At 38.0% G+C, this 12373-nt stretch overlaps 1 protein-coding gene across 1 annotated transcript in view; it reads right to left on the bottom strand.

Moving 5' to 3' along the window:
- Positions 1-11459, bottom strand: part of LOC309481201 (immunoglobulin lambda-1 light chain-like) — a 38993-nt gene extending 27534 nt beyond the window's left edge. Inside the window, exons 1-2 of the mRNA XM_082146034.1 lie at positions 11378-11459; positions 10963-11289 (exon numbers count right to left, since the gene is read on the bottom strand). Of these exons, the coding sequence (XP_082002160.1) occupies positions 10963-11289; positions 11378-11417 (367 nt within the window). The 5' untranslated portion in view covers positions 11418-11459. The remainder of the gene's footprint in view (positions 1-10962; positions 11290-11377) is intronic.
- Between the last annotated feature and the right edge of the window lie 914 nt (positions 11460-12373).

Here is a 12373-nt window from a genome sequence, read left to right on the forward strand (position 1 = left end):
TATTCTCTACCTAGTTTCAGATCAACCGGTGTGTTCAATATTGTTTGAAAATGTTGAATTTAATGACATTTTATGTTTGCTACTGTAATAAGCATATACAACGTTGCGATCGTGCAATCTGCATGTCATTGTTTACTTTATTATGTTAATAATATAATCACGCCGCACGCGGTTTACCCAAGTATGTTAATTTATATAGGCCTATTACTTAATAACTGAATGTTTGTATCATTTAGCCTACTGATATGCTTAACTGCATGTTTGTATAATTTACTGATATACTTATTATACAACTGTTTTCTTTGTTTATATTCTGTTTATTGCAGACCACACATTTGTGAATACAAACTCCTTTGAATAAATAAGTTCAACTGGGATTCCCTCTCGTGTTTCTCTTACCGGAAACACACACCACCATCTCAACTGCATTAATCCTGAACCCTTGAGCGTCCCATATGCTGGAATACATGTTTTTCATAAAGTTTTTCAATTAAGGGTTTTTGTTAGAAGTTTAACCCCTCTACCCCAAAGAATAACATAGCCAACACAAACATGCAGCAAAAATGTACTTTTGTATACTGCAATTTCTGAACTTAACTGATCACACCACTAATTTACATCTGGAATTTTGTCTACATCACAAAATATACCCGTATTTTCCAGACTATAAGTCGCTTCGGAGTATAAGTCGCATCAGTCAAAAAAATGTGTCATGAAGAGAAAAAAAAAATATATATATAGCCTAGGCCTATATATAAGTCGCACTGGACTATGAGTCGCATTTATTTAGAAATGTATTTCACACAAAAAAAAAAAATCAATGTTACAGATGGGACAGTTCTCTGAAAGCGGCACTAAAAGACTGCTTTAAAACTTTCACAGAGACCTCAAGCAGAAAGCAGAAAGCCTGTCTTTAAATTTAATTTCGTTTTGTATTAATTGTCTCTTAATTTTAATCAATGTTTCATCAACCAATTATCTGGATGTAATAAATTATATTATATATATTATATGTATAAAAACAAATATGGATTGAAGCAGAATATGTCGGTAGATAAAAACATGTTGTGAATTTTGTAAAATATTACATTAATATTTTTTCAATACAGTTTGACTTTTGGACATAATAACGCTAGTTATTGGAACTGTTTGAATCACACAAATCGGAAACAATGCAGCCACCACCGGAATCAAAGTCATTCATAAATGGATCTGTTATGTTAGGATATGTACGAAATTGAATTTCTAATAAATGTGAAAATTTAACTAATTGATGATTCAGGGTTTTGCACTGTCGCCCAAAGATTATAGCCTAATTAGTTTGTTTTATTTCGTGAAATATCAATCTTATCAAAATAAATTAGCCTATGTGTATTAGCTAGCATTATACCAGCATAATAATAATATTGATGATAATAATAATAATAAAATAAGGATATTTCGTCGTAACATTTAAGTAGGCTACTGCAGCCAGGCTAGATCATCAGCCACCTAATACCCTGAACAGATGCTACACGATTTCCTGCACGGCGGATCGGCACATGTTCGAATGCTAACACAAATATAAAATAGTAAAATTTACAATGAATTTAAATAATAACTATATCATTAATAATTATCCCAAACACAACTAATTGCAATATCAGCTGAAAGCCGAGGTGTCCTATATTTAGTCTCTAATAGTAATTTTTATAAAAAATTAAATAAATGTAAAAAAACCCTGTAAATCAGTTGTTTTCATTAATCAGTTGTTTTCATTAAATTGGCTGCAGAATGATTTTGTTTCGTTATTTGGACCTACAGTAAAAAAGAACAATTGAAATTGTTTTTGTTCAGTACAGTCACTCAGAAGAGTTGCGCAACTGCAGAATCAAGGTCAGTGAGAGAGAGATTGTTTCTGCTTCAGTATCAAGTCTTCATGTCAGGTCCAGCCGGAGGACTTTGTCCACATCACAGACAATATAGGCCTAATCTCTGCAGGCAAAGGGAAAATCCAGATCCAGCCTTGACAACATTATCCACACCTTGAGAGAGAGCCCGCCCCGGTCGCGCGCGCGCACTCTCACCCTCACCGCACTGTCGGCCACCACAGAAGACCAGTTTATTATTATTTTACTATAGTAAAACTATGGGTTAGCCTATATTCGTAAGGGTCTGTCTGTCATCTATCTTTACTTATTTATTGTGTTATTCAGTTTATAATGACGTTTATAATAACTGCATCCAATTTTTGTCATTTTGTCATCATTTTATTTGCTTAGTTGTGCCATCCTCATATTTTTCTTTTAAGGACTTTATTTTATTTAATTTTTTCAATTGATATCGATTATTTAATTATCTTGTAAATACCAAATGTCATCTCTGAAAAAAAAAAAAAAAAAAAAAAAAAAAGAGAAATGGGTTAAGACACGACATTTACTTAGCCAAATGTAACATAGCTATAACTCTCTGTTAATAGACATGGGGGGATAATTCGAAGTCGAAGATAATTCATAACTCTGAAACAACATTTCAACTGCAACGGTATTTTGATTTATTGCATTCAGGCTTTCGCGCTAATCGCGAAGCAACAAACTCATGACAAACTTAAATAAAGTAAAAAATAACTATTTTCAACATAACCCACCGTGATAAGTTTAACAGTGTTTATTAAAACCGAAAGTAGCTTTGTGCTGTTTGTTTTCACGTCTCTGTATTTACTATACGATGCGCATCACGGGCGCGCACCCAACTGAAGATGCCAGGTGACATAGGCTCATCGTATCCATTAGGTAAGCGCTCGTTCACAATCTCATGAATAAATACAATACAACGAAGGTGTGCATCACCACATTAATAGTCATGAGAATGATTACAAACAGTTACGACAGGCAGTGTCAACGTGACACAACACCTTTATTTTATTTGAATTATTCATGATAGAGTGACACAAGCACTACGCTGAGCATACCTCATCAGCCATCATAAGCCAACGACAGTGACGGAAGGGTAACTTGCAGGAAACTCGAGTGTAATCTCCAAATCTATCCAACATATTGGCGAGAATATAGCATAATCTCTTGGTCTGTGTAGTATTCTTACAATATATTTTTATAATTGTTGGTCTTATATTCACTGATTTCACATTTGAATATGCAGGAGTTCTGTCTCATTTCAATTATTAATAATTCAAGCCACTCTTGTTTTAGATTATTATTATGACATACGAATGTGTGTTTGTGTGTGTGTGTGTGTGTGTGTGTGTGTGTGGTGTGTAATGTAGTATAATGTGTAAAGTGTAGTGTGCCTGTTCTAATATAAATAACTTTGTGATATATGTTTGTGTGTGTAATGTAATATAATGTGTAAAGTGTAGTGTGTGTGTTGTAATATAAATAACTTTGTAATATATATATATATATATATATATATATATATATATATATATATATATATATATATATATATATATATTCACTTCGAAAAACACTGCAAAACAATGCACTATCTCAGATTCATAAGGCTTAATGGTGTTATCAGAAGGGGCTCTCTAACAAATAATGCATAGAGGTTAAATTATAAAAAGATGCTTTAGAAATATGCTACAGTATAAGTGTACATGAAAATACTGTTTGGAGAAATGTGTTATTATCCTTACACAATTTCATTGTGATTGTGAAAATGGTCATGACTTTCAGGGCTTAATTAGTTATAGTTAACTGTCTAAATATGCCCATTTAAAATGTAGTTGTAGCCTATATTCTGAAAAGACATTGTTCAACATGTATTTTCACATTAAAAACTGCTTTTTCCAAGCTTAATCTAATTAGGTTCTGTGTGTTTGAGCAAGAGCACCAAACCAGTAGGTGGTGCTAATGTCCAATATTTTACGTGTTAACACTCAATTTACGTGTTAACACGTCATTTACGCGTTAACACGTAATGACGTGTTAACACGTAAATCGCGTGTTAACACGTAAATTGCGCGTTAACGCCTGACTACGTGTTTACACGACAGTTTCACACGTTTTGGCCCTTTTGGCCTTCCATAAACCCTACCACATACCTATCCGATTGTTAAGTCTGACGTCACGCGTGACGTTTTGGGTCCAAGCGCTCCTCTCGTCCAGAAATAACAACGGTGGAACCTGTAAATTTATTTACGATCACGTCCTTCTTAGTGAGGCACCCTTGGCGGTCAAAAAGGGTTTAAATTCCTTTAACACCAACAGAGTGGTTAGTGTAGCTCATCACTCAGGTGGCATAATTAAGGGTAGAGTCCAGGCATCAATGAAAAAGAAGATTTACGAGGTTGAAGTGAGTTAGCTCGGGACACGGGACACAGCACTGCGGCATTGTAAAAACACTCAATAATAACCAAAACACTAGCGAAAGCAGTAGGTAGGTAGAGAGGACCTGGACTTTGGACCCGGAAAGAGTATTGGTTACGTCACGACTTAACAACCGAAAACCTACCCATAACCGAAGCGTCACATATGGACGCTAAAGGGTGCTTTGTGCGTCGGATATTGACGAACTTTCGAAAGCGTCAGTTACATGACGCCTAAACCTACCCATAACCGAAGCGTCACATATGGACGCTAAAGGGTGCTTTGTGCGTCGGATATTGAAGCATGGTTGAAAGTGACGAAAAAGTGACGATTTGGGGTGTTGCCATATGCCAAAGTTAGCCCCCAGGCTATTTTACATTTGTAGTCCCAAGTGAGGTCATCAACAATACCTAGTGACACAGCTAAACAACTAATTTAAACATGATTCGACTTAATTTAAAAGACACTACAATTAACAACCACATATAAGAAATGCCGCAACTAGCAGACAGGGCATCTAATATGGCATACTCATATGACGAACACACACATATACACATACACAATAAAGTGCTACTCAAAGTGCATTAAGTGCATTATCAATTTCTTAAAGTGCTATTAGATGCTACAAAGTGCTGGATCTAGTTTGGTATACATACATACACGAATAAAATGATACAATGAACCGTACCCATTTATCTAAATTACAACAATTATCATTAGTGGGCACATACTTGATTTATTTTAAGCCATTGTTTAAGTTGGTTCTTAAAACTGGGGAAAGTCGGACTTTCTCTCACAGCAACCGGTAATTTGTTCCAGATCTCTGTCCCCTTAATTGATAGTACATATTGTCCGAATACTGTCCGTCTGTGAGGCACCACACAGTCACCTCTCGTGCAGGCCCTGGTTACACTTCTGCCTCCGCCCGTTGTTTTCACTTTAATGTAATCACTTAGTGGGGGTGGGGCAAGACCATGTAAGATCTTATATATAGCACATGCATATTTGAGCTTTAAGAAATTTGCAAAGCTTAGTAGGTTATATTTTTGTAATATTAAACAGTGATGATATGAAAGTGGTTTCCGATCTAAAACCTTTAGAGCTTGTTTGAAGAGTGACTCCATTTTTTTGAGCGTTGTGGCGTTTGTGAGTGACCAGTTTGTAAAACCATATTCAATATGAGAAAGGATCATAGAGTGAAGAAACATTTTGGCTACTTTATGTGACAGAGATGGTCTAATATATCTAAAATTTGCAAGATTAAATTTAACAATTTTTGATAACGTTTTTTATATGATTTTTAAAAGACAGTGTTGGATCTAATACAATGCCAAGGTATTTGAATTCGTATACAATCTGTAGTTCTTCTCGGTTTAAAAATATATTTGAACGAGTCATATTAATCTGCCGCTTAGAAAACATCATACAAACAGTTGTTTTAGGGTTCAGTAGTAGACATGATTTAATGAGCCATTCCTGTACACGGCTCAGTGCAGATGTAAGTGACTGAGAAGCTTCTTGAACAGTTTTTGCATGTGTAAAAATTACTGCGTCATCTGCATACATTAAAATATTGATATTTTGGCATACTATAGGCAGGTCGTTAATGTATAAAGAAAAAAGAATAGGTGCAAGTATGGAACCTTGAGGAACACCTACTGGACATTCTAAATAGGGAGATTTAATGTTGTCAATTGAGACACAGTGTATTCTATTGGCTAAATACGAGTTCATCCAGCTGATAGCTTGTTCGGAAAAATTGAAATGTGTTAATCTAGACAGGAGCATCTGATGATTGACAGAATCAAATGCCCTTTTCAGATCTAGAAAAACAGCACCGACAACAGGATGAGTGTCTAAAGAATGTTTGACCTTTTCCATAAATACATTTACAGCTGTTTCAGTTGAATGATGAGCACGAAAACCAAATTGCATTGGATGTAAAGGGGAGCCGCATATATTTAGATGGTTTATTAATTGTTTTGCTATCCATTTTTCAATAACTTTTGATATAACTGGCAAGATGCTGATTGGTCTATAATTATTTATGTCTAATCTACTCCCTGATTTAAAAATTGGTGTGATTGTGGCCATCTTCCAGTCTGGTGGAACAACAGATTGTTTGATTGATAAATTAATCATATGTGTAATGGGGCAAACTAAAGACTCTTTATGCAATTTGAAGAAATGTGTGTCCAATCCAAACTGATCCTTAGCTTTAGAATTATTTAACTCATCAATGATGGAAACCACATCTGGTTCCGTAATGTCTTTTATCATAAATATAGACTGTGTGCAGTTTACAGGAGAAAAAAACACATTCAGGTGAGATGAATAATTGAGATATTTCTTGGACAGAATTTAAAAAAAAAGAATTTAACTCAGACGCTAGAGTGAATGGATCTTTCACCACTACATTATTAATTTTAAGTTCAGTTAATTTATCTTGTTTATTCTGTTTGCTAGTTAATTTATTAATGCTTTGCCATATTTTTTTCCCATTCCCTTTTGCACTATCAATAATATTCATTAAAAAATTAGATTTGGCCTTCCGCATTATTTGTATAACTTTATTTCTTGCTGAGGTGAATTGTTGTCTGTCTGAGGTGAGGCCAGTTTTAATCGCCTTTTTTAGTAATTGATCTCTTCTTTTCATTTGCAACCTACAATCATTATGAAGCCATGGTATGGCATTGTCAATTGTTCTTCTATGCCTCACCTTTTTAATAAATGATGCCATAACCATTTTAACCTTGCTGTGGAAAATCACACTATTGTCTATAACATCTTCGCTTGCGATTAGATAAGCCCAATCCTGCTCATTCAGGGCTATTTCCACATTTTGATGTTGACTTTTAGGGATTATATTATGATACAGAGAATTATTTGAAACAATAGAGTTGCAAGATCGTGTTTTCGTTAATTTTCGAGAAAAAAAGATTCCATTATGATCAGACAAACCAGTTAAAAGGTTGTAGGTTTTAATAATTCTTTCAGGTTTGTTTGTAAAAATTAGGTCTATTGTTGTTCTGGAGCGATTAGTTATTCGAGTTGGTGTTTTGATTAATTGTTCCAAATTAAAATAGTCAGTTATGTGTTTAAGGTTTTTCCTTTCTTTCTTATTATCCCAGTTAATATTAAAATCACCTATCAAAATTAACTCTTTTTTCAGATTAGTAAGATTGATAAGGGTTTTAAGATCACTATAAAAGTCTATTTTAGCTGATGGTTTACGATACATGCATATGACTACAAAAGTCATTTCTTTAGAAAGTATAATCTCTACTCCCACACACTCAAGGTTAATGTCATCAGACCATATAATCTCATTGCATTTAAGAGTGTCTTTAACATACAATATAACCCCCCCTCCCTTCCCCTGACCCCTATCCTTTCTAAAAACACTGTAACCGGGTATTGTTATTACTGCCTCAGGTGATGAAGAAGTTAACCACGTTTCTGTTAATCCTAAAAAGGAAATATTTGATTGAATTAAAAGATGCTCTAGCTGTTCACGTTTGGGAATCATGCTTCTAATGTTTAGGTGTCCACCAAGTAGCCCTTTAGGTTTACAGCATGGATCCCAAATCATCTTTGCCTGATTTATAGTCTGAAAAATTCTTAATGCCCTATGTTTCTTGAAAACTGGGTTTTTGTGTTTGACTGTAGTTATCATAACTTGGTTGTATTCATTGCTGCAGTTTATACCTAATGAAGTAGATATCGTTTGGCGATTACCGCCTAAAGTCTGTGCTCCTTTGCTGGTACCTTGAGCTGGTCTCGTCATTTCTACGTTGGTGTCCGGGTGTTTCGAATCGAAGTGTATGTCCAATTGTTGGGCAACATGTTGACGGCGCAGACCCACAGGTGAAGCCGCTGCCGCGCCGCCGACCCGGCGCTTTCGGTCCACACGAGCCAGGCCCAAACCCGCCTGCGAAGCCGACCGCACGAGCGGTGCGCTGCTACTACAGCACCTCTGATCGACATGAGCAGATCCCGCAGACCAGGCGCACTGCGGCGACGACCAAGCGCGCCGCGCCAGCAACCAGGTAAGCTGCGCCGATGGTAACCATATTAGCTGCGGTGGAAGGCGGATTAGCTGTAGTGGTGGCCAGGTGAGCTGCGTCGGAGGTGGCCAGGTGAGCTGCGTCGGTGGTAGCCAGATGAGCTGCGGTAGTAGCCAGATGAGTTGCGGCGATGGTATCCAGGTTAGTGGCGATGGTATCCAGGTTAGCTGCGATGGTAGCCAAAGGAGCTGCAGCGGTAGTCTACAAGACAACGGCGATGGTAGGCCAGAGAGCTGCGGCGATGGTAGGCCGTGGAGCTGCGGCGATGGTAGGCCGGAGAGCTGCGGCGATGGTAGGCCGGAGAGCTGCGGCGATGGTAGGCCGGTGAGCTGCGGCGATGGTAGGCCGGAGAGCTGCGGCGATGGTAGGCCGGTGAGCTGCGGCGATGGTAGGCCGGGGAGCTGCGGCGAGGGTAGGCCGGTGAGCTGCGGCGATGGTAGGCCGGTGAGCTGCGGCGATGGTAGGCCGGTGAGCTGCGGCGATGGTAGGCCGGTGAGCTGCGGCGATGGTAGGCCGGAGAGCTGCGGCGATGGTAGGCCGGAGAGCTGCGGCGATGGTAGGCCGGAGAGCTGCGGCGATGGTAGGCCGGTGAGCTGCGGCGATGGTAGGCCGGAGAGCTGCGGCGATGGTAGGCCGGGGAGCTGCGGCGATGGTAGGCCGGGGAGCTGCGGCGATGGTAGGCCGGTGAGCTGCGGCGATGGTAGGCCGGTGAGCTGCGGCGATGGTAGGCCGGAGAGCTGCGGCGATGGTAGGCCGGAGAGCTGCGACGGTAGTATCCATGTTAGCTGCGGCGGTAGTATCCATGTTAGCTGCGGCGGTAACCCGGTAAACTGCGCCGATGGTGGCCAGAATTGCTGCGGAAACTGCCTGGGTTGAGATGATTGAGTGATAACAAAGCTGTTTACATCCATAGGCGGTGGACCAGGATTTGTTTCTACATCACCAGCCAGTAGCAAAATAGCTGTGAAGTATACAAATCCCATGGAAGGGCTGAGTGTGTTGATCTGCTGGTGTTTTGTTAAAGGGGGCCTTGCACGGCCATTGTCCAGGAATCTTGAAAACAGTAAATGTTGACTATATTTGGCTGAGTGGTAGACTTGATCACTATTATCGCTTTTAATACTACAAAGACGTGACACACATAACAATAAATACACGCTTGTAACAACGGTTAAATATAGAGCAATTTGTGGAGGAGACGGAGATCTTTTTGATGGTTTTCGAGATGTTTGATACATCCACGCAGGACCTGACTGACTGCGTGAATGTATTCCGGCGGCCATATTGCCTCCAATTCTGTTTCCAATACATATATAGTTACAATATATATGTATTTTATAATTACTTATGTCATGCATTTGCTTTTTCTCTGCACTTGCTCATAATGAGCACTGACTCAAACACTGATATATAATTATTAATTAGTCAGTCGTATGGTTACATGAATGTATTTATAAAGATGCAACATGCATTGCTATATTGTTATTTTATTATAGTTACAACGACTTTTCAGTAATTCAGATTTATTTCTGTCAAATAAATGAATATATTGTCAATAGCCATGTTGTGTTCTTATATTCGCTTCTGTACTATTTTCACAAGTAAGGTACATTTTCAAAACTCTTAGTGCTAATATCACAACAAATCATCAAAAGTGCACTTTTTTTCAGACATTTCATCATGTTTTCAATTGTGTAAGTACAATACTCAAAATCACCAAGTCCTTTTCACAACACAAAATAACTGTTTCATCTGATTCATTCACAGTCACTGCCTTTCATAATGTCATTACTATCAAACTTTTGATTTGCATCTCTTCTTGTTCAGTTTAATACATGTCTAATATTTACGTCGAGTTTCTAATTGTCGATGGAAGAGCATTTCATAATCTTGGAGCAGAAACGGAAAAAGCTCGACCACCCATAGACTTCAGTTTGAATGTTGCTGAAGAGTACAAGAGTCGGAATAGAGAACGAGTTGAAATGTTACGAAGATATGCCGGAGCTGACCCATGAACAGCTTTATATGTTAAAATCTAGGTTTTAAAATCAATACGTGCCTGTACTGGAAGCCAATGCAGTCTATAAATAACTGGAGAAATATGACGAGCAGTTGTGTAAGTCAGTATGTGTGCGGCTGAATTTTGAATATATTGAAGTTTCTCAATAGACTCATCAGGAAGACCAGAATAAAGGGAATTGCAGTAATCAAGCCTCGGCGTAATAAAGGCATGGATAAGCCTTTCTGCATCAGGCAGTGATAGAGAGGGTCGAAGTCTGGCAAGATTTCTGAGGTGGAAAAACGCAGCTTTCAAGACCATTTTAATATGGGCATCAAATGTCAGCTGTGAATCAAAAATAACTCCAAGATTACACACTAGAGATGATGGAGACACTAAATCAGAGTTAGTAAATAGATTGAGATTATTACAGTCAATAAAGGAGAAATTGCAGAATAATCTCAACATTCGTTTGTAATTCATCATGAATCTGAGAAGTGAAGTAGTGCTCTTATCATCTGTTGTGTAAAAGCAGAAGTGAATGTGAGCAGAGGAGGTTTTTGTCATGGTGTGAATCACTGTGATACGTTCTCACTAGCAGAGCCGTCCCATGTGTGACAGTAATACACTGCAGAATCACCAACATCCACATTATTGATTGACAGATGGCAATCGGACTTGGTTGGATAAGAGACTGTAAATTTAGGAGAGGAGAATCCAGATCCATATTTAGGAGAACTCCAGCTATGGTGCGAGTTTAACACAAACTGAGGCGTTCCTCCTGCGACCTGTTTATACCAGCGTCCACCATCAGTAGAGCTGCCTGTGTTACACACCAATGACACAGTCTGTCCTTTATTGACTGAGATTAATGGAGGATTCTGCGTCACTACAGTCACTCCACTGACACCTGAGAATAAACACACCATTACTGAGACTCAATATCACATATTCATGATCATATTAGATGTGCATCTTAAACTGCAGTGATGTCTTACATGACAGAGTGATGATGAGGATGATGAAGACTGTCAGCATGTTGTGAGTGTGTGATGTGAGATTGAACAGAGAAGAGCGATCAGAGACGAGCTATAAGAGCCTGAAGAGGGAGGAGCCTCTCAGTGACATCATCATTCATCATCATACACATCATCACGAAACATACAATATATTTACCTAAACTTATGTATTAACATACTAGGTTGAAATACTTTTTTTTTAAATTGAAGTCTTCAAACATACTGGATTGTACTTTTTTTTGGTGAGAGGAAACTTGATTTACAAAAGAGTTTCTTATTCATTAAAATAACGCAAGTTACAAATCCAAAAGTTTGATGTATCAGAAAAAAAGTCTCTGATGTTCTGAAATATTTAAAACCGACATAAATCAGTGTTAGAAACAGTGAGAGCCAAAAACAATGTCACAAATTTCACTAACTATTATATAACTAACTAACTATTATTTATTTTAAGTTCATTTAGTTTTTCTTCTTGCCAGTATTTTGAATTCATTTTATTGCTCCTTCATTATTGTTCATGTACAGATGAAGATCCCCTGATCATTTGCTGTTAATGCTCTTGTCTGGTTGAATGAACAGATAAAAAGAGACCGAGAAACTGCTGATTTGCATAGAGCTGATTATAACAGCAGGTGTTTCCTGTGTGTCAGAATCAACTTCCTGTCCTGAAGAAAATCTCCACAGCTCACTGCATCTGCTAGAAGACACACTTCAGCATCAACTTTACAATCCAGATTCACATGATGTCGGATCACATGAATGTCAGGCCATCAGGAGCATTTTGTTTCTCATAGTTTAGATCGTAACTTTACTGTATCAAATAATAGTCATTTTTCATTTGTCATTGAGTCACTCTTCATTATCAGTCATGTGATCGTCTCCATATTCAGACGACATTCATCTCTGCTGTGCTCTGAACAAATGATATTTACTAGCAGTAACACTAGTTTAATTTGCTCTTTCCACTGAAGATCT

This window comes from Leuciscus leuciscus (assembly GCF_965113295.1).
Source record: "Leuciscus leuciscus genome assembly, chromosome: 1".
Classification (NCBI taxonomy): domain Eukaryota; kingdom Metazoa; phylum Chordata; class Actinopteri; order Cypriniformes; family Leuciscidae; genus Leuciscus; species Leuciscus leuciscus.